We start from the raw sequence: 24,162 nt of genomic DNA on the forward strand, positions 1-24,162 counted from the left end.
GTTGTGGGGCGTCCGCCGTGGCGTGTTATATACTGTATATCCGTATATAGGAATGTTATGGCATGTAATGTACTGCGAGTTTGATCTGCAAGTAAAAGAGATTGGTTTTAGAGCTTGGCTGTGTAAGTGTAATTCTTGCATATACGTCCTGCGAAGACCCACTCCCCCTTTGGCGAGAGCTGTCGCAGGTGGGGGCGCTGCACCCGTTATAAATATTGCGCGCACCCCAGGCTCTCCGTGGCAGAGACTTAGGCCCTGTGAGCCAGCAGGTAATACAGCACATATAACAGCTTGCTAGTGATAAGAAGCAGGGTTATACAATATTTAAACATTTGAACTTAAAATGATAATGCTCATTGACACTAAAACGAGGACTTAATGCTGATATGGGGTTTCTTACAGACTATCATCATTTTTATAATGTTTCTACCTGCCTCTGTAAATTTTAATTTCAAATCGTCCGCCCCCCCCCCCCCCATGCACCCACAGCCCCTAAAGACTGCTGATGGATCATACATGCTGCTCTCAAGGTTTCTCACTATCCCTTTCATCCATTTATTGCCCTGTGTGTTTATTAACCATTAATTCTCCACATCTTCTGTCTTGATTGTTATGTTGTTGTTTTTTAACACATCTGTGTTAAACGCATTCAATCTTTTGTAAATAGGAAGAGAGAGAACTCTCGAAAGCTTGTCTTATAATATTAATTGTTAGTCCAAATCAAAAAGGTATACAGTACTGAAGTACTCATGCTCTGCTTACAAATGTTAACATTTTAATGGAGAACTTAATAAAAAGGTTCACTTAACACTTCGCAACTTTGCATATCTCTACTGAGGACCATTTAGAAAACGATTGCTATTTATATATAGAACTGGTGAGCTTATATTAACACTGCAGAAATGTAATGTAGTGGTTGGTGATAGGATAGGGCGGCTTCCAAATATTCAGAAAGAGTGAGCACATTCAAGAACATTTAAATAGATAGAAACTTAGCAACACAAAGGAGATTTAATGAAGTCAAATTGTGTATTTTGCAAAAATAAAGCAAACGAACAAAAGGAAAACTAAACTATTAGATTTTTATTCTACAAAATTGTATAAATACATAAATTTACAGCAAAGAGTACAATTACACAATGAAGTAACTGTTACAACAAGTAAAAGTATTCCTTCTTAATGGTCTAATTGTACAAATCGAAGTTTTCTTTTGCTTGAAGAACATCTTCAGACAGCTATCTCATATTTCTTTCAAGATGCAAAAATGAAAAAGTGGCACTTTTTATCAAGATAATGGTTCACAAGCGGACCGAAAGGACGTCGATCACTGCCACACAAATCTTTTTTTACTTTGAAAGATCACTGGAGTGCCACTTTTTCATTTTTGCATCTTGCATCATCGGTGGTTTGTAGTGTTGCACAAGATCGTTGGTGCTGAGCACCCGTGGCATTTCCCTCAAAACTGCGAGTGTACCACCTTCTGGGCTAATATTTCTTTCGAACCATCCAATTTAACACCCTTAAAAATGACGCCGTAAATATGACTACATATATACATAAATGCATACAGATGTAGACAGACTTACCGTTCGCCTGGCCGCGAACCCGTGCCGAATGCGACCTGGAAAGGTTAACGCAGCGGGATGTGTCATTGAAAGAATGGATACTCTGCAGTGACGTCGTGGCAGTCACCTCCCCCAGCGCCCGTTTTTTCAGCGTTTCACCAGCAGCTACGCGAGCGGTAAGGCTGCCTACATCTGTACATTAAGGTTTTGACATGGGTATGTAGGTTGCATAAAGGTAGCTGCACTGAAAATGCTTTTGAGGGAAGTTTCTATACCATAGTATTTTACTGTAATTTAGAAACATGAATTAATGCTGAGATTCAGACAAGCATGTTCTGACACATCGCTGGTGCTCATTGAACACATTGAAGGTCCTAAAATATTTTATAGCAGTTTTATCATGGTGTACTTACACCAAATGTGTCTTTTTTAAGCTCAGTAAATTACATTAATTGTATTAAAGCAGCAGTGTGCGCTGCTTGATTTTTGTTTGGGGGGTGGAGGGTTCGTTGTTTTTATACTACCTGAACTAGGATATCCTTCAGAATCAATCTGTGTTACACTAACCTCTGGAAACCCACTGTTTCTCGAGATATAACTGGTTCTGTCCACAGAGCAAGAATATTTGCAGAATATGGTCGCCGTGTCAGGCTCACTCCAGCCGATAGAAAGTTGCGATGTCCTCAGGAGATCACGTTCAACTTTCTCTTGGTCACCCCGAGACCATATTTGTTTTTCTTTGGCTGGGATCTGAGGTCGGGCGGGACATCGGTTCAGCTTTGCGGGAGGTGTAGGACAGGGGTGCTCAACTCCAGTCCTCAAGCCCCCCCAATTAGTCAGATGTTCATGATATCCCCGCATCAGCACAGGTGGCTCAATTAGTCCCTGCTTCAGCACAGGTGGCTCAGTCTCTGCTTCAGCACAGGTGGCTCAATCATAGGCTCAGCCTTTGAATGAACCTCTGCTTGAACCACCTGTGCTGAACTGGGATATCCTGAAAACCTGACCTGTTGGGGGGTTTTGAGGACTGGAGTTGAGATCCCTGGTCTAGGTATATAATCATAATAAAAAAAATGGGGACTGCTGCTTTAAAAAAATGAATACACAGTGTTGAATTAATACTATTTAACAAACATGTACAATCCTTTGCATTTAAATAAAGGATATTTATATTGACAAAATGGAGGTGTATTTTGTTGACCATGACATTTAGGAACATGTTTTTCTTGTATTATTTTCCATTTTACATGGAATTCAGACAATGTACATGCCATATCTGACAATTCATCTACTGTACAAAGAAGATTATAATCAGGGCATGTTAAATATAAAGAACAATTATTAAATCTTCAAAGATGAACAAAGTTTGCAGAATAAGTCATTGAATGTTTGGCAGTAGGACTGTCAAATGAGGCATCTCTTGACAATTTTTTGCGACTGCGAATCTTATTACGTACCATGCCTGTGGTATTTTTGGTATATAATGCAAGATTTTTACCTTATTCTGTGAGAACCACATAGGTATGTGAATCTGCACCAGCTTATCTAAAACGATACCTTTATTCATGTATAGTAACACTGGTGAATAATAATGCAGAGGCACAAGCAGCCTCGCGGTCTATTTTTTGCCCCAAAAGTACAGGGAGATAGCACGTTGTCCAGTGTCACTTAGTGCAGGAACCGGGTCTCATACCGGGCTTATTACATTTAGAATGTGACTTAATAACAAGGTTACTCTTTTCTCCTAAAAAAAATAGATGTAGTCATCTTTCAAGTACAAGTAATTGCTTGGCTCAATTATAGTTACTTTCATTCCTACACATGTACACCAGGGGTGGCCAACGCCAATCCTCACGGCCAACAGGTCAGGTTTTCAGGATATCCCTGCTTCGACACAGGTGGCTTAATCAGTGGCTCACTCAACAACCGAGCCACTGATTGAGCCACCTGTGCTGAAGCAGGGATATCTTGAAAACCTGATCCTTGGTGGCCCTTGAGGACTGGAGTTGGCCATCCCTGTTGTACATGAACTAAAACTTATTTTCTTGCAATTCTAAACTTAAAACGATCTCTCTGTGCCTCAGTTAGACTGACTGCAAATGGAAATGAATAACCTCCGGTCTCTCTTCTGCTTTGGAATCGGTCCTGCAAAACACACACACGCTCGGCCATTTTTTTAATGGTAATATGCTTTGTTATTCTTTTGGGAGAAATGATTGTATGAAATGCAACGTATCATAAGTGTAACAATACATTATTCAAGTATTCGATGTTCAGGTTTGAAATGTGAACTTTCTAATCTGAATGAAATTTGAGGCAATCCCCTGGAAAGGCAATCCCCTGGAAAGGCAATCCCCTGGAAAGGCAATCCCCTGGAAAGGCAATCCCCTGGAAAGGCAATCCCCTGGAAAGGCAATCCCCTGGAAAGGCAATCCCCGGAATTGTTTATTTTTTTTTTTTTAAATAAACTGGGCAAACTTTTGAGTTTCCGAATGGAAAAAAAAAACTGGTTGAAGTACACATTGTATTTATATTCTTGGAAATATCCTTTTATAACTTGATTATACCTCCTATATTGCACTAATATAAATATATATGTCTCAATTGACTTTTTTGTTAAATAGAAGAATGAATGTACGTTATACATTTCAAGTCCGTTTATTACAACATATTCTATGTCTGTAGGTTATTACTAGCTGTAACTAGCTGTAACAAATATATTATAGTTGCCAGGCAACTTTTTCTGGCAGGGTATTCTATTTACAGCTTCCAATGTGCTTGTTTAGCTAGACACAATTTTCAGTGGGCATGTACAGCCATGTATTGTTTAGAAAACAATTAGAAAAGGTCTATTTATGTCCCCACAGCTTGAACCTTAAAAAGGAATTGTTGAACCTTAAAGAGGTTCACAATTATTTTATGCCAGTGAGAGCTAAGGAAGTGTTATGTTCCTTCAAGTGTTGAAAATATCTGATAATTGAGGCCCACAGACATTGTGCAGCCATCGGGGAGAGCTTCTTTCTTCCAGCTTCAGGCACCCACGGTCATGTTACGCAGCAGCCATTGTTGAGATCGACTCCCGTTACACTCTTTCATTGTAGGAACCATTTTATCCTCATCTGTTGGTTCATCCAGGCACTGGTTGCTGTTTATATGTCTCAATATAAAACGCTGTCAAAACATAATGAGAAAGGAAAACTGCTGATACAGTATATACATGTGAACATTCTCACTGCAATTGTTCTGTGAAAACCTCTCCAAAGTCATTCATTGGCAGCTACTTATCAAAGTCTCCAGTCTGTAAAAACAGCCACAAACTGGTGCAAAAAATAATAATTCAGCTCTATCCTCTGTTTTGCTACAGAGACTTTGATAACTTTCTCCCATTGTCTCTTACTGTTAAATCTCAGAGACACCCTGAAATAAGAATGGTAAGAACCACAATACAATGTGGACCACAATAACCCATTATTATCCGTTGTATTAAACTACATTTCATTTTGAGAGTACCATTAAAGTAGAATACATACTCATTCGTTTATATATATGTAAACCATGCTATGCTTGCATAGTCATTTAAGATATTAAGAGCCAGATATACTAAACTGTACCTTATGAATCATTGTATTGAATGGGTCATAAAGTGCCTTCGTTATGACTTAACACCATTTAGAAACATAGCTCTAACTGGGAAATAACAGAGTAGATTTGAGATACTATCAAACTGTTGACCCACTTTTTCAATCTGAAAATATGCATTTGCTATAAACAAATTAGGCTAGATTATTGCATTCACATTATAAATATACTTTTGTATTCAAAGTTTAATTCATCACAATACCAACCTCAAATAGATGTCATAGAAAGTAATCTGTAGGGCTGTAAAAAATATTCCTAAATACTTCCAGCCTGGTATAGTTTCTCAACATCCACATTTGTAAATTGCTACCATTACAATAATCCACAGTGGGGCCAAAGGTACCATCCGCTAATATGCTTAATGTCAAACATGATTGGGTTATGATATGAAGAAATGAGTGGGTCTGTGTAACAGAAAAAAAAACATGTAAAGGCTAAAATCATAGCATACTGTAATGAAGAACTCATATATATATGAATATGACTAACATATACATGAATGATGCAAAAGGATTAAAGATTCTAATCATATGCACAGACAAACATGTCATTCATTTATATGAACTACTGCTTCGAATAAATACAATCAACATGAAGATGTGTCATGTAGTAAGCATGTCATAGGTCCCAAATGGGGGTTGACAAAAGAAGGGACAAATGCAAAAGGCTAATTTTTACACTTCTGGCCCCTACATTTGTGAACCCTTTTTTTTGTGTAATCAGGCTAGGACAGTGATTTTCAACCAGGGCTCCGCGGGCATCCACCTAGGGTACCGCGGTTTTCAGCGGTGGCCTGGCGGCTCCCCAGAAGCAGGCTGGCATTTACTGCAATCACTCTCCTCCGGTTGGCGCCGGAAGTCGAGTCCAACCTCCGCCCTGAGTAGGAAGGGGCTGCAGTCAAGCGTAGCACGGGAGGCCTCATTGCCGTAAGAGTGATGTGTGTGTGAGAGAAAGAGAGGCGGGTAAGAGGGGAAGAGAGAGAGGGGAGTGTAAGTGGGGAAGAGAGACAGGAGAAGAGAGGTGGGGAGTGGGAGAGGGGAAGAGGGACGGGAATAGAGAGGGTTGGGGTTCCTCAAAATTTCACAATATAAGGTTGAAAATCACTGGGTTCGGGACGGAGAAGAGATTGGCCCTAATATTTTGACACTTTGAAAATCTGCCTTGGCAATTGTTTAAACTCTAAACATGATTGGCAGGTAGATTAAGGGGATGGACACTTCGGTAGATATAGAATTACACCCCAACTGAAACTACAGAAGTAACAAAGGGAAAGAAAATGAAGTGGCATTCACAATAAAGAATACTATCCACTTTACTCCTTTATTTGACCAACAATTTGTTCCCCTCTGGGTATGTCTTCTTAATATGACTTTTTCATTCTCCATTCTTAACTTTTAATCTTATCTTCCTCATTTCTAGAAAACGTCCTGCATATAAATATTTCTTATTCATGGTTCATGCTTATATTATGTTCCTGAATAAATCCAGTTTCTGTATATTGACATAGAAACAAACCAAATACTTGGAAGTAAAAAATAAACAGTTCTTGATATTGACTGCCCGTTGAAAATGAATGTTGACATGCAGTTGATGTGATGTTAGTAGAAAGAAAAAAAAACCAGTGCTCTTGCATGTTTTTAGTTGTTTCCAGGTTCCTGAGATCATGAGACAGAAATTATAACAATGTTTTTTTCAGGGATATAGAGACCAATACATGGGATCTATTTATCAAATTGTTAGCATGTCATTAAATCACATCTCTTTGCTCTAATTTAGTGCCACTTTCATCTGGACAAAATAAAGTAATTATACAGAAAAGAAGTCAGGGAAGAAACATTTGGAGCAAATGTGGTAATGGTTTGTAACTATATTTGACTATTCTGTTTCTGTCCATTTTTGGTACTATTGTTGCACCTCCTGATCTGAAATTGTATAAACTTGTCTGTCTGATGTAAAATGTAAGAGACTTGCTAAGCAACATTTCATGCAGGCACAAACAGAATATACTTGATATTAATGCACTGCACAAATAGAGTTCTCTAGATACTATATGAAAAGCCTTTCATTCTAATGAAGTCAAGAAGACTAACTACTGAAGTCAAGTTTTTAAGTACAGTAGTTTGATTGCTCCTCATTAACAAACTGAAGTGTCTTAAATTCTAAGGCTTTCCAGGACTTGTAATAGTAAAGAGTTAAATTGTTTCCCCATCCTTATTGTTCAGAAGCCACAGCTTCAAAACGACATTTAATTCATTTTTTTTTTAATTATAATTTTTTTTCATAGTACACTATACTGTATCTTGAATTAATTTGTTAACCAAGCACAAATTTACGGTCTAGGACATTTGGTCACGGCCATTTCTACTTGACCAATGGAATGCCGGCGTTTAGCCACTGCTCACCTCGCCGCTGGGACACTCATCTCGCCGCCGGGACACTCAGCCGCCGGCTGCTTCGCCACTAAAGTAAGTCACTTACCTTACCCATTACCCTAAAAAAAACCTAATTGTAAACCCTGATACTTACACTACCCCTACCCTAAAAACCTTAATCCCTTACCCTGAAACCCTTTATCTGAAGCCCTTACCCTAACCGCTAAAGCCCCTAAATTTAACCTCCTACCCAAACCGCTAAAACCCCTAAAGTTCACTGTCTACCCTAACCACTAAACCCCCTAAATTTAACCCCCTGACTGCTAAAACCCCTAAAGTGAATCCCCGAATCGCTAAAACCCCTAAAGCTAACCCTTTACCCCAACCACTAAAACCCCTAAAACTAAACCCCTACCCTAAAACTTACCTTCTCGCAGAAGCGGCCAGCGGCAGAGGGTCCAGCAGTGGAGCGGGTGCGGGTTCTTCTGCAGCTAAACGCTGGTGGGGAGTTGGTCGAGGAGGAATGGTCCATTGCGCAAATTTGGTCTCCTTACTACACCAGTTAGACATATAACAATTAACAGACAGCACCACCTATATAGAAAATATATATTTCTCACAAGGGATACCTGGTCGGTTTTACTGGGACTGCTAGTGACCCCTGCTGTGTTAATCCAATGGGCCATTAGTCTGTCTGCAGAAATGTCACAGAAATGTTGCAGTATTACTGGGAGATTGCCCCAGATTTTCCAAGGCAAGTGTTAGAATACTCGTGGCTGCACCTGTATTTAAAGGTGTACTCAAATCAAAAGCATGTTATGGATGCAACCACTTGCCAATGACAGCTATGAAGATAATATGCTATAAATTACCACTATTTAGCATTTACAGTTTTAATCAAACAGAATATTCCTCGCAGTGGCTGTACCTTTTTGCCTGCCACCATTCTAATATATTTTATTATGTACAGTAGTTACATATTTTATGGTCATAATTCAATGTTAAATTATTTTTTCCTTTTGCTCTCAACAATGACAAAAAAAAATGCGTCTAAATTAAACTTAACAACTTGCCAATAATTCCTAGTTTCATGTCTCATTATATTAGATTTGAAGCAAAGTTTGGCACAAATTGCCACAGTTTGGGAATTGCAGGTAAATGACAGCTAATTTCAAGTTTAAACCCGAACCATTTTTAAGATATCTCATGTTGTCGTCACATTCAACTTCCCAGCACAAGAACATTTTCATTGTACATGAAAATGAACAGCATGCTTCTTATATAGCCTTATTATCAGATTGATGTTAATTTCATTCCATTATACCCAAATAGTAAAATAACATTGCTTTAACAAATGCAATGGAAAACAGCGAGGGTGATTGACAGTTGTTCAATCATAAATGCACCATTATCCATAATGCACCTGGTAATGGGGCTTTCACATACTGAATATAATGTAAAGACATTACCTTAACACACTGATGTGCATTTGACAGTCCTGCTTGGTTAATTAGTTAATTTGGTATTATTGTCATTACATGCCAGTGCTGCTAACTGATATTATTTTTTTACTGCATTGTATGCAATCGAGTGAAAGAGAATCTTCCACTGCATGAAGTAAAATACAGTACTAACATCTATTTCACTCATTACAGAGGAAAGTAAAAGTTATACACAGGACCCAAATGGGTGCAAATACAGTAGACATCTTTGATATAGAAACCACGTAATCAACACTTTGCACAATATAGAAAATCTGTTTCTCCTTATGAAACACATCAAAACAAATTCAATAGAATCACAGATGTACATCAATGTAAAATAAAAAATGTATTTTAAAATGACATGACAAACAATATTCAATTTCTATACATGAGAACAAATAGTGTAGCAGAAAGGGTAAGCGATACACATCCCGATTATGGTTCACAGCAAAAATGAAACCATATAGGCAGTGGCATATATATACTTCTCTTTTCCATTACAGATGCCATTTTTTCCTTTTATGTTACAACTCCTATAAGAAGCTTTGACCTTAATGTGAAGAATAAGGTGCAGGTCAAGTGATAAGTGACATATACCTGTGAGTCACTGAGCTATATTGGATAGTGTTCTTATTTTAATTACAATTAGAGATGCACAAAATGTTAGCATGCATTAGGGAACTTTACGAATTTCACCCTTTTTGGTTTGCCAAAAAAGTTTGCTATAATCCAAAACAGGGCCGCTGAAAGGGTGGGAGAGCTGGGACAACTGTCCCAGGTGTATTGAAAGCTTTGGGAAGTGCAGGTATCACCATACTGTACAGTATGTGAAATGAATCAGATATATACTACATAGTGTAATATGCGTCAAAAGGTATTAAATTCTAGGAGTGTAGCAAAATGGGGACTCACAATATCTCAGATAAAAAACAGCATGTCCAACAATAAATGCGGTTCTGGATAACCAATCTTGGCTTCTCTGGTGGTAGATGGTGGTGGTCTGGGTGTGATGTTTCCTCAATAAAACAGAAATGATGCCATAGTGCAACAATGTATGCAATTTCAAGTGTGTATTAAACAAATGGTATCACACTTACATAAATCATTTCCGGACGACAGATCCTGGAAGTTGTGCCAGGCCAGAGAGAGAGAAAGAGAGTGGGGTGGATTGTGTGTGTTGGGTATTTTGGCGATTAAGGGGGGAGGGGATAGTGTGTGTTGGGTATTGTGGGGATTAGTTGAGGGTTGTGTGGATACTGTGGGGGGGGGGAGGTGATTGTGTCGATATTGTAATTATGTGTGTGGGGGTGGTGGAATTGTGCATGTGTGTGGGGGGGAATTGTGTATGCAGTCAGTGATGGTGGGTGGGGGGGGTTGAGTAGAAGGTTGAGTGTGAGGATGGGGGGATTAAGGGAGTGGGATTGAGTAAGGAGGGGGAGTGAGCGAGAGAGGGGATGTAACAGAGGGAAAGAGGACGGGAAGAGTGAGAGATGGTGGAGAGTGACGGAGAGAGGGGGGAAAGAGGAAGATAAGGGGGAGTGAGACACAGGGAAAGAGTGAAAGGGAGGGGAGGTGGGGAAGTAAAAGATGTGGGAGGTGGAGGAGAGAGAGAGTGAGGGGGAAGAGTGTAAGACAGGGAAAGTGAGGGGGAGATTTAGCGAGAGAAGGAGGAAGAGTGAGAGAGAAATACATGGGGGGGGAGTGTTATTTTTTCATCCTTACACAATTACATTTCCTGTAACAAGGGGTAGGCAGATTTTTCACCTTATAGTACCAACATCACACCTTTCCACATAGAGAAAAACTAATGATCGCTGTTAGGGAAAAAACAATCAAGTAAGACTATTTACGATGCATATTGTAGTGGGGTTTTTTCAGGAACATTTAAAAATGTTACAAAAACTGCTTACCTCAAAATTATATTCCCATTTACCTGCATACTGACAGAAGCAAAGACATACAAAAGAGGAATCATATAAGGTTTAAATTAATAATATTCTTTACTTTTGATAGAAAACTTGATTTAATACAGTACATTTAATACATGATTTGGAGATGTCAATGTTTTGCACTAAAGACCTTGAAGCAATGAAAGTTGTAAATTCTTTATGTTACCGATCGCCTACTTTAGCGGATATAGAATTAACCCCTAAGTAGTGAACACTGTAGCTTTAAAGCAGAAGTGCAATTTATTTAAAAATGTTTAATTCTATAAAATACAGAATGTGAGACTGATTGTAGTCACCTAAAACTTGATATCTGAATGTACTGTAAGTACTCACTGATGGTTAGAAATAAAAAAAAGAAGTCTTATGAAAAGCAGAATAACAGTATCACACTTATCTCCAGCTAAGCGTCCAATTAGGACAAGTACAAGGAAGATATGGCACATTGGAATAGTCTAGGACATTTGGTCGTACCTGTTTTGCTGTGGCCAAATCTCTGCCAGCGTTTAGCCACTACTTACAGTACCTTGCCGCCAGGACCTCTCTCCGCCGACTGTTTTGTCGCCAAGGTTAGCCCTTACCCCTTACCCTAAAAACTTACCCCTTAAAAAACTAAAAAACTAAGCCCTTACCCCTTACCCTAAAAACCCATAATCTTAACCCCTAATACTAATGCTACCCCGACCCTTGACCCCAAACCTTAACCCATTACCCCTTGCTCTAAGATCTTACTCTAAAATCCCTTACCTTAAACTCTTACCCTAAAGCCCCTTATCTGAAACCACCTACTTGAATCCCCTACCCTATAAACCTTAACCCCGTACTTACCTAAAATCCCTTACCTTAAACCCTTATCCTAAATCCCATAACCTAATACCCTACCCTATAAACCTAACCACTTACCCAAAAAACCCTATCATTAACCCCCTACCATAACCGGTAAAACCCATTAAATTAACTTACATTATTGGCGAAGCGGCCAGCAGCTGAGTGTCCAGTGGCACAGTGGCTATGGCATGGGGGCCTTCGGTGGAAAACACCAGCGGGGACTCGGACACAGCGATACGGCCACGACCAAGTACGATTCCGCATTGAAACTGGTGTACTGTATATTTCACCTCCTGCATTTATCTAGTCAAGAAGCTCAGTGATTAAAGGACTGGAATGGACATTGCAGATGTCTTGAGCTTCTTCATATGTTTGAATACATATTGCTGAATAGTTCTCCTCTGTAACTACATTGTCCACTATCATTCAGAATGTAAAATAATTTGCCATGAATCATAAATGTTTTTTAATAGCTCCTCTGTCAAATAATTTGTCTGATTTTAGCAGGCATATCACAACTAATACAGACAGGGAGGTTTGACCATGTTTATTTGCTCCTACAGACACATTATTATTATTGACACGGCTGAGAAATATTATATTTTTCAATTATTCCGCTATTGCTCAAAAGACCCCTTTTCTGTGGTTAATATCATAGTTTATGGTTTCATTTTCAATTATTTGACAGATGGAACATTTACAGCAAAGGATTACATATAGGAAATAGTGTAATAGTGAAAATAAGTAAGTGACACATTACTAAAGCTATAGAGGCACTTTTACATTTCAAAGTGATGAAATAAAATGACTTATCTGGGATTCTAAACTTAAATAGCAAGGGCCTCTGGCACTACTGTATATTCTGTTCAGTTATTATTATAGTTAAGAGACATTAAACATTAAAAACGCAATCTGGATTTGGAGAAGGAGAAATTGGAGTGAAACATCTCATTCTCCCCATAATTCTATTTGGCTACATAAAATAATTTGCCAGCTACCTATTAAAAAGATAACCTAATATTTTTGATTTCGGAATGGGTCTTGATCAAGGAGTTATGCCTGGAATGTTGTCAATTTATATGGCCATTAGATGTTAAGTAAGGCAGTGCAAGATTAGATTAGCAGTATTTAAAGCAACACCACATGCTGCATTGTGGATCTGAACAGTGTTGATTTCAGCTCTGGCACCCCCTGGTTCCAGAGATACTTACCTCCGCAGGGGGTGCCGGGAACTCTGTGCAGTTTAAATGTCCCGGTCATGCTTAACAATAAGAAGCTGCAATGGATTACGTCACGCCTTCCTATCGGCCCACGTGATGTGGGACATTTAAAGCCGCCATTTCGTAAGGCACACAGTTCCCTGGTTGCAGATATACCTGCACCCCCTATGGAGGTAAGTATCTGTGGAAGCAGGGGTCCCTAGAGCTGAAATGAACGCAGTATGTACTGTAGTTAACTTGATTTGAAACCAGCCAGTGAGCATTATATTTATACTTAAAAAAGAAACCGTGATCCGGTCCAAGAAAACCAAATTGAGCTAAAATCCCAAGATCTCAAGTACAGATACAACATTCTTAGGAAAAAAAATATGGCCCACATACTCAGAATAAGTACATATGCAAGTGTTGTAGTAGACAGTGTGTACTAATTGTTTGACCACTGGTACTGTAGGTCATTTGGGATTTCTAGTCTCTTGCTTGTCTTCAAATTGACAATGATAATAGCACTATTACTTGCTTTAGGTTGCACAAGGTAAACCAAGATATTTGTTTGGGAAATTTTACAGAGCCTGACTGCTGTGTGCTTTTTATCGTAGTGCCTCCTTAAAGCAGTAAGCCTGCTTTCCTTTTTTTAAATTTTAGCATGGTAGGTTTGAAGCAGGGGTCGGTGGAGCTAAATCATGTTCATTTCAGCTCCGGGGAGCCCCTGCTTCACGAGATACTTACCTCCGTAGGTGGTGCCGGTAGCAGCCCTGGCTGGGCTGTGTGGGGCTATCAAAATGGCGGATTTAAAGCTCCTGAGTCATGAGAGTCAATTGGAAGCAATGACATCATCCCTTCCTATTCGTCTGCATGATCTGGAGCTTTAAACCTACCGATCTGCTAATCGCACCACCTACAGAGATAAGTATCTCGGGAAGCAGAGGGTCATGGGAGCTGAAATTAACACGGTTCAGAGACCCCTGCTTTCCACCTATTAAACTAAACTTAAAACACATGTTCTGCTAGATCCTAGTTTAGGATACCTGTGTGCAATTTGGGGTATAACTCTACCAATACCCCTTGGATGTAACTACAGCAGGATCTAAAGACTCAATATTGAATAAATCTTTAACTGAATAAATCTTTAACTGAACAGTTTTCTTTGTGATATATAAATATTTTAAACGTAAGCTTTGATTTGGTGAAGAATATCTCCTCTCCTTTTACCCCCCTATCTGGAAACACTGTTTTTTCCTGGCATGAACATTTTGCTGTTTGAAAATTAGCTGTCCTGCGGTTTATCTCATCTCAAAAACCTTTTCTACAGGTTTCACTTTAAGTCATAGGGGGTTATGCACTAAGCAGTGATAAGTGTTTTTAAGTGAGATAAATGCCTTTATTTCTCAATATTGCATGCAGCGCGATTCACAAAGCAGTGATAACACTGCAGTATCGCGCTAAAAAGGCTTTTTATCATAAAAACATATCCATTGCTAAAAAAATTGCACCATAAATTGCACCATAAAGCATTTATCTCACTTAAAAACACTTATCACTGCTTTGTGCATAACCCCCATTTTCTGAAATCCATGGTCAGTCACTCTTGTTGTCTTCTGAGCTTTTAAAATATTTGCACATTTGTCATTGTGTTACCTCTATTTTAAGATGCTCAAGCCTCGTCTTTACCCATTTTGAAGGTATTTGTCTCCACGCAGACTCTACTAAGGGCATTACCTCAATGTTATATGATATCCTTGTCACTTCTGACTTGAATAGCAAAGATAAATATACTCTATGATTGCGTGGGAGAGGGACTCTGGCCAGCAATTTGATTTGGAGGACTGGCAGGATCTAAGGCTGGCTGCTGCAAATAGCTCAATTAGTGTCTCCATTAAAGAAGATGCTTTCAAGATTATATATTATATTTCATCGAGGCTGCATGCTACACATCCAAACATCTCAAACATATACTGTTTCAATGGTGCAACTGCCCCAAATCATCTTCATTTTGGGAAAAAGTCTTCAAATTGATCTCTAAGATTTTGGGCTAGGAAACTCCACTAGATTGTTGTTTTGCTCTCTGGGACAGGTCTGCTCCTACTCTAAAAATGGAAGCCTAAAACGTGCCAACCATATCTTGGCTGCAGCAAGATGTGTAATTATTAGGAATTGAAGAAAGTCCTCCACTGCCTCCATAGTCCACCTTGAGAATAACTCTGAGAAAATAATGTTAATGGGGAAATGAACCTACGGTATTGCTTAAAAGGCTCTCATAAAAATGTAGATGAATCCTGCGATCCATGGATCTCCCTATTGTTTATGGGAGCTTTTGTAAGAAGTTAACTGCCAAAGCAGTGCTTTTTTTCCCCATGTTGTATATTGTTTGACACTCAATTTTAATTTTCTTTATTGCAATCAAGTGGCCTTTGTAACACTATCTTAAGTTGATCCCTGTGACACTTACCATGTGTTTATTTTTATATTTGTTTTTGTTTTCGTCTCTTTTGTGGATGATTGTTTTGGTACTGTATTTCCTGCATATTTTATATCCCCTCTTCTTTACTCTTTATTATTATAACAGACATCTGATAAAAAAAAAAGAGTCCATAAGAAAGCCACTAGCTCTGCAGATACATCACCACGGGATTTAACCATGGTTTTAAATATATTCTCAGGACGCCATAAGATGGGACAGTTTGATTACCTTACTTTGAGTTTAGGCTCATCTTAAACGCCCCAAGTACAAGGCAAAAAAGACAGAAAATGGAAACAAATGGTTGCCTGGATTGTGGTGAATTTGTATTCAACTTTGTCTTGTTAAATGTTCACAAGTCATAACATTTTACAAATACTGATGTTCTTGGTTTGTATTCACATGTCTAATGTCTTTTGTTTTCCTATATTGTGATGATGACAATGTGCCCAGTGATGACGCTAGAGAATTATTGTCCTTCAAAAGTACAATTGTGCTAGAAAAAGTAAATGGTGGATAAAGAAAACAAATAACTTTTTGGACGTAGAATTTCCTACAGTATTTCTGCTGTGTTACCCTACAAGACAATGTATATGATTAATCCAATCCCAATTTCTGTTATACTAATTGATTGCAGTCGGTCTAGTCCTTTCGGTTTTGCTCTGAAGACTATGGATGGATTGCCATGTTGGTAAAAATGTACACTACCATTATGAAGTGAATTTCCTATTAGCCATGCAAATTAAAAATCTGATCATACTCATTTTCACTCGTTTGTTTAGACTTTTTTTTTTTATTTTAATGCAAATTTATTATAAATTGAAATTTGAATAAACTGGAAAACTTTACAAAGGGGAGTATTTTCTTTTCCAGATTCCAATTAGCACCCACAGGAGGCATTGTATATGCCAAGTTGAATACTTGAATATTACTGCTGCATATTTTTTGTAATGTAGTTATTGCAGTTCATCCCCCTACACAAAAGAGGCGCTCTGCTTTCCAGTATCTGATATAAACAGGGTCATTCTATATACTCCCCCTGGTGGCCAATCAGACTGTTTTCAGCCATAAACGGCCCAAATTGTAATTTCTGAGTATAAAGAATACCTCCAAAGCAGCAGCATAGCTGAATATCTCTTTTTTGGTTTTAGCTTGGTTAGCTTCAATCTGACTGGTGAACTTACATAGCAGAAAATGCATAGATAGTAGGACAACGTAGGGCCTGCATATAAGATATTCAAACATGGGGGAAGAAGAGTGAGGTGAAATGATTGATGCTAACACAAAAAAATTACGGAGAAGACAAAAACATCAATGATGGTCAAAAATCGAAAGCAAAGGAACATTTGCTTAATCAGAAATAGAAAAAGTGGTACACAAAGCAAATACAGCACCAGAGAAAGGGAATGGCAAAATATATGGCATTCACTTCAAGGGAATAAAACACAATATGAGAGATCAAGATTGGAAAATATTGGTGAAATGAAGGTTGAAAAAACAGCAGAAGAGAATAACAGCATCATTGGTTCAACCCATGAATAATGTTCCACTAAATATCCCACATCTATAGATCAGAGAGCGAATGGGAGCCTGAATGTGAATCATTCTCTTGGTATCCATATTTCCAAAGAACAAAGAAAATGAAGAAGCTTCTAGGACACATTTTACATGAAGCAAATCTAATTATCCATTAAGAGAATGTGATCTCCCTTGCAATTTACATATATATTATATGCTATGTCTTATATCAGCCTCCGTTTTATTGATTTACAATGTAATCTTTTTTTTGTACTGTACGTCCATTTTTTAGTTTGCACAACGACATTTTTACAATGAAATATAATCTAAAAATTCAAAACACAGCTCTTTGCAAAACCAGATATTGGCAAGCCTTTGTGAACAGAAGGTCTGTAAAACAGGGACTCCTTCCAGCATTGAAGACCATGGCTCCTTGGTTGGAAAATGGATTGGCAGATCATTTTTTTTAACTTAATAGTACATGATTGAATAAGGGTTCTGATGACAAAAATAACAGCTAAAGAATCCATTTAAATCTACTTGTGATGCCTTGTGTTCTGGATGGTAACATTGTTGCCGAGATGACAAGTAATGTTTTTTAAATCCTAATAATAACAGTCCGGTACTATTACACCTTTAGTTTTCTTATTGTGTAATTTAATTTTTGAAATTTGGCAGGGACATACTGTAGTTATTTGCTAACCAGTGTATTTTCATCTACGTCTATTTGTCTATTTAACATGAAAACATTATTGTAGTAATCACTGTCTGTGTCTGCCATTACTGTTACATAGCCATTTGTAGAACTGTATATTAAGTATCACAAATACATGTACAGTATGTGCTTTCAGGATCAGACATACCTCAGCATTATATTCCCAGAGCTGATTTCCTCTCATGTGGTGGCACTTAAGCATGATGACGGGACCATTGAGTCTAGAAACATCCAGACATAAATCATCAGTACGTATCTCTTTGTCAGCTGTGTATGAAAAAACCTGTAAAAACGCAATTCATTGTTATTGGTCATGAAAACAAAAATACTTGCACGTTATTGAACTGGTGTAATAATATTAATTGACTGTAAATAAAACCTTAAATGCAGAAGCAGTCTTTAAAAGTTCAAACCACAATAGGACCTATGTATTAAGATCATTTTTTTTATTTTTTTATTGTACTTGGGAATTTTAGTGCTAAAAATGAATGCAAACCTTCATAAAATGTATTATGAGAGTTTAATACATATGATGCAAGATACGTTGAATTTTTATGCTTTGCATCATGTTAAACACCAAATTGATACAATTTAAATTGTATTGTATTGTATTGTATTGTATGTCTTTATTTATATAGCGCCATTAGTGTACATAGCGCTTCACAGTAGTAATACATGTGGTAATCAAATAAATAACAGATAATATAAATAACAGATCATGGGAATAAGTGCTTTAGACATAAAAGTAACATTTCGGAAGAGGAGTCCCTGCCCTGAGGAGCTTACATTCTAATTGGTAGGTAGGGAGAACGTACAGAGACAGTAGGAGGGAGTTCTGGTAAGTGCGTCTGCAGGGGGCCAATCTTTATGTATCCTGTGTTCAGAATATCCACAGTGCTATTCATATGCTTCTTTAAGCAAGTGTGTCTTAAGGTGGGTCTTAAAGGTGGATAGAGAGGGTGCTAGTCGGGTACTGAGGGGAAGGGCATTCCAGAGGTGTGGGGCAGTCAGTGAAAAAGGTTTAAGGCGGGAGAGGGCTTTAGATACAAAGGGGGTAGAAAGTAGACATCCTTGAGCAGAACGCAAGAGTCGGGATGGTGCATAGCGAGAAATTAGGGCTGAGATGTAAGGAGGAGCAGAAGTGGAGGAGAAGTGAGGAGAAGAATGGAGTGTGAGATGCGGGATTTGATCGGAAGCCAGGAGAGGGATTTCATGAGGGGAGATGCTGAGACAGATCTAGGAAAGAGTAGAGTGATTCTGGCAGCAGCATTTAGGATAGATTGTAAACTGAAATTAAATTAAATTAAACTGAATTGTGTGTATTTTTAATGTATGATGGATGTTAGTAAATAAAAATGATACGTGTAATATTTGTTTTAATAGCCATGCTGTAAAAATAATAAATATTGTTAATGTATACAATTAAACATCCAATAATGCATAGCAACTTAATTCTGCGCTAACAACATAAACAGACTTTTTACGCTTTATGCCAAGTTTCACTTGGCGAAGAATCTTCAAGTACTGTCCCTGTTTATTTTGGTGCACGCAAACATGTATTTTTAGTACACACGGTACCATTTACTGTACATCTGTACGCCTAAGGCCACGGATATAGGATGGCGTCGCGCACACCTGTCGCCCGTGCAATCTGTGGACTCAGATCGTTCACAACAGGGTGGCGTGGCGGAAGTGTGGCCATGATGTCACAAGGCTGGTACGCGCTCATTGGCTGAACCGCTCATGTGACCTGGCCGTCACGCAACAAAATCAAAATTCTGCCGCACGGTCGCTCTTTATCGCGTGTGCACTCGCGCTGACTATGGCCTGCTCTATAGAGCTGCTGCCTTTTGTTTGCACCACGCGTGCCCATGAGCACTGTCGCTCGCACTATGGACGCAGCCTAATGCAGTCCATTTCTGTGCACAAAAAACAATGAAAAAATACGTTGATGCTGATGGTGCAAATGGAGACATTTCAGGTTAGTACAGAGACGCACACAAGCACAAAATTGATTTGCGTGCGCCAGTTTTGCACCAAAAAAGCCATTTGTGTTGCTTTGTAAATAGTGCAATACCCAATACATTGCATCAAGAATCAAAGTGCCTAATGTTCTTATGATTAGAGCCCATCAGACTGTTTTCTTTATCAAAACCATATTTGCCAATGTATAGTATTGCTGAGTTTTCATTCAGTCCATGTTTTCAAATATTATTCTAATGTATTTTAAATATAGAAATGAAACAATAAATGTTAAACACCAACAAACTTAAAGTAAACCTTGTATAACATAGAAACTTTAGTTGAGTTACTGAGAGAGAAAGTTACTTGTAACAGGAAAACTTGTATAAACATTGCAATAAGTCCTAACAAGGAGCTCCATCACCTGTACTGAAACCCTTTGGTGACCTTTGCTTAAAGAATGTACACTGTATTACGTAGGATGAGATGAAAATAAATGTTTTTAATCATAAAATTCATTAAAGTGCTGCAGCTGGGATGTCTGGCGCTATTTATTGTAGAAAATGCAGAAAAAAAAACTTTGACAGGCTATGTACTGTAGAGACATACAAGCAATGGGGGAGCGTGGGATTAAAAAAACATTTGACAATAAAAAACAATAAAATACAATAAAATTAATGTGGTTACAACAATATTGCTGGGGGTTGGTGAAAATATTAAATACACTTACACGGCCATGTGCAAGCGGACACGGTAATGTGGTTTCTTTAAGCAATTCCAGTCACTCCCAACAACAGGTAATGGTGGTTTAGAGGGTTTTGAAATAAATATATAAATATATCTGTACTCACACGGCCATGTGTGAGTCCTTGCAGGAAATTGGTAACTTTGGGGTTAAATTAACCCATCTGCATCTCCCCCCAGTGTAGACTCTTCTTTGTTTGCAACCAACGTGGGATTCTAACTCCAGTCTTGGGCATCAGATGGGGACTCTCCCCAGTGGTGGTAGTAGGGGGGGGAGTAGGTAGAGAAAGTGAGGCACGTTGTCAGTGGGGTTTAAAACACATTTATTAGTTTTAAAAGCAATTGGTACAACAAGACTCACATACATACATAGTGGTTGGACCCCTGGCCTCCTCGTGCAGTCCAGGATACAGTTTAAGCAGCCGTTATTGCCAATCACGCGTCCGTGATGCAGGAGGAAAAAAAACAAAACTTTTTCTCCTTATCTGCAATGGCTGCCTGGTTGATCCGGCTACGGGAGCCACGTTGGGCCAAATTCAGCAGGAACTTTAGAGCTACGCGTTTCGTCGAATCATCGACTTCCTCAGGCTCATAAGCCATTGCAGATAAGGAGAAAAAGTTTTGTTTTTTTTTTTCCTCCTGCATCACGGACGCGTGATTGGCAATAACGGCTGCTTAAACTGTATCCTGGACTGCACGAGGAGGCCAGGGGTCCAACCACTATGTATGTATGTGAGTCTTGTTGTACCAATTGCTTTTAAAACTAATAAATGTGTTTTAAACCCCACTGACAACGTGCCTCACTTTCTCTACCTACTCCCCCCCCTACTACCACCACTGGGGAGAGTCCCCATCTGATGCCCAAGACTGGAGTTAGAATCCCACGTTGGTTGCAAACAAAGAAGAGTCTACACTGGGGGGAGATGCAGATGGGTTAATTTAACCCCAAAGTTACCAATTTCCTGCAAGGACTCACACATGGCCGTGTGAGTACAGATATATTTATATATTTATTTCAAAACCCTCTAAACCACCATTACCTGTTGTTGGGAGTGACTGGAATTGCTTAAAGAAACCACATTACCGTGTCCGCTTGCACATGGCCGTGTAAGTGTATTTAATATTTTCACCAACCCCCAGCAATATTGTTGTAACCACATTAATTTTATTGTATTTTATTGTTTTTTATTGTCAAATGTTTTTTTAATCCCACGCTCCCCCATTGCTTGTATGTCTCTATATCTTTAAAAGGGTTCCGGATTAACCCTTCCCTGGGGTTGCAGCAGAGGGGAACTCCATGCTGGCTCAAAGCATCTGTCATAGAGCCGTGGTCTAACTTACTGCCACATTGTAAGCACACCTCATATATTAAGCTTAAGGTAAGCGCCAGGTTTTTTCCTATTGCCAGGCTATGTACTGTACTATAAGTGCATCTGTACAAGTCCCTTACCATACAGCCTTTAGTGCGGAAGTATTACTCACAAGTTCATCCTAAAAACCAGCTTGGCATCATTACAACTATAAGTACACAAAACTATAACAGTGATAGAAAAACAACTATGTAAAGAGCTGCTGAGTATACCATCAAAAAACATGGTTGGTTGGTAGAAGGTGTCAACTAGTTAAACTTATGGAAAATTTGTTACCTGGTAAGGTAATTTTTTAGGTGAACAGGACAAACATTTGTTGTAGAATGAATAGACAATGCAAACATGAAAGAAATTGTGGGTTATATGTGAATGAGTTTTGAAGATTGCTAAAAACAATCACTTGGTTCTGTGGATGTTTGCCATACGTAGTTTCTCTGGATGTGAGAAATAATGTAGCACCATCAGAGCCGCAGACAGTTTTTCTGGGGCCCAGGACTAGTGCAACTGATGGAGCCAGCTGAGCTAAATCGGGATATACTTAAAACCTGATCTGTTGGTGGCCCTTGAGGACTGGAGTTGGCCACTCCTGGCTTAACCCTCTGAGTACCGGAATGGAAGCGGGGCCAGAGGTCATGTGATCGCTCCGTCCCTGATGACGGAAGGGGAGGAGTCACCCGCTTTAGTTCCTGATCAGTGCAGATCACTTTAGAATGCAGGACGCAATCTCCCCTAGCAAAACTAGTGGGATTTTTGGATGTGCGTACTATGTCATGGGGCCCCTAAAGTGCCAGACCCCATGACGTAGTAGCAGGGCCGACTGGGACTTGGTGCAGGAGCTTTTGTGGTTGGTCTAACCTTGTTCACCGTGGCATCTCCTCCTCAAACTACGTAGCATCATGATGTCCGTCGTGCCATCATGTTGTCATGGTAACGCAATGCCATGTTCCGTCCTGGTTCCATGACAACGAGATGCTGCAGGAGGAGATGCTGCCGGGCAGTTAGAGAGGCCCCACACTCTACCCCGGCAATCAGTTTAATTGTTCTGGGGGAAACTGTGGGGCCTCTTTAACCTCTGTAGTAGCTACATTCTGGGGTGCCTCAAAGGGTTAATACATTCGCCTGCATATAAGGGATTTTCTAATTGTTACATACTTTCTCTATATCTAATGTTTCCTTTTTGTTTGTTATAAATATGACTGATGTTCACCCTCAGCAAAGTCTCAATTTTCGAAATATATTGTCAGCATAGTGCCATATACAATTATTTACTTTTTTATAAGATATTTCGTTTCAAACCAGAGGTTCTAAATCTTTAATAATATGAATAAGATTACATTCTTTGAGCTATCATCAGTCTACTTTTAGAAAGTAAACATACTCAACTGTCTCTCATTGCCATGGTAAGAAATGAAAGCTAATTCTTTCTAGTAAGGCGGTGATTCCCAACTCCAGTGTTAAAGTACCCCTAACAGGTGAGGTTTTAAGGATATCGCTGCTTCAGCACAGGTGGCCCAAATCAGTGGCTCAGTCATTCTGAGTGGAGCCGGGAATCACTGTAGCAAGGAAACACTGTGGTTTTTTTTAAATGCATTTCAAATCAGATTATATTTGTAAATGTAACAAAAAAATGTAAGATATAAACATTGAATTGAAAATGTATTTTCTTGTGCATTAACAATCGATATGTGATAATAAAGATCTTTCTTGAGTCTACGGGAAATTGAAATGCTGCACTGTATAATTAATGTCTAAAATCATATATATGATTTGATCAATAATACATATCTTCTCATTCCAATATACTTTATATCTGCCTAAAACACGGATCTTATATTGTTAGTTTCAGGTACAAGTTTGCTAAGGCACCAGTATATCAGTCATATGTAAGTACATAATATCTTTTTATAGCCTGTGCGTTCCCATGGCAGCTCCTTAGAACAGACAGAAATGCAGCTTATTTTTGTACCTTTTTATATTGGTCTGTTCTCTATTAATTACTCAAGTTACATAATAGACAGGGCTGCCAACAGAAATCTTTTGACCCAGAACACAAAGAGAGCAGGGCACCCCCTCACCTGTTAATCCCCCTTTACATGGCACACTGGGGTTTACTGAGGGGTGGAGAGAAGCTATGGCAGGTGGAGGGGGGTATTAGTTATGTGGCTGGGGGTGGGGAGGGGTATGAGTTATGGGAATGGGGAGGGGGGGTAGTTATGTGCCTGGGGGATTAGTTAAGTACCTGGGAGGGGGTTAGCTATGTGCCTGGGGTAGGAGGGTAGTTCTGCCCTGGGGTATATGTAGTTATGTGCCTGGGGTGGAGTAATTATGTGCCGGTGGCGGGGTA

At 39.0% G+C, this 24,162-nt stretch overlaps 1 protein-coding gene across 5 annotated transcripts in view; it reads right to left on the minus strand.

The window, feature by feature from the left end:
• Positions 1–3,544: 3,544 nt before the first annotated feature.
• Positions 3,545–24,162, minus strand: part of GALNT13 (polypeptide N-acetylgalactosaminyltransferase 13) — a 200,901-nt gene continuing 180,283 nt past the window's right edge. For 2 of the 5 annotated variants that reach the window (XM_075609367.1, XM_075609371.1), the window contains exons 9-12: positions 17,891–18,025; positions 10,971–11,000; positions 5,411–5,608; positions 4,600–4,736 (exon numbers count right to left, since the gene is read on the minus strand). In XM_075609367.1, coding sequence (XP_075465482.1) covers positions 5,423–5,608; positions 10,971–11,000; positions 17,891–18,025 — 351 coding nt within the window. In that variant the 3' untranslated portion in view covers positions 4,600–4,736; positions 5,411–5,422. Of the gene's footprint in view, positions 4,737–5,410; positions 5,609–10,970; positions 11,001–17,890; positions 18,026–24,162 lie in introns of all 5 variants that reach the window. The other 3 variants (XM_075609369.1, XM_075609368.1, XM_075609370.1) reach the window with 3 other exon arrangements.

Source organism: Ascaphus truei, chromosome 7 (assembly GCF_040206685.1).
Source record: "Ascaphus truei isolate aAscTru1 chromosome 7, aAscTru1.hap1, whole genome shotgun sequence".
Lineage (NCBI taxonomy): Eukaryota > Metazoa > Chordata > Amphibia > Anura > Ascaphidae > Ascaphus > Ascaphus truei.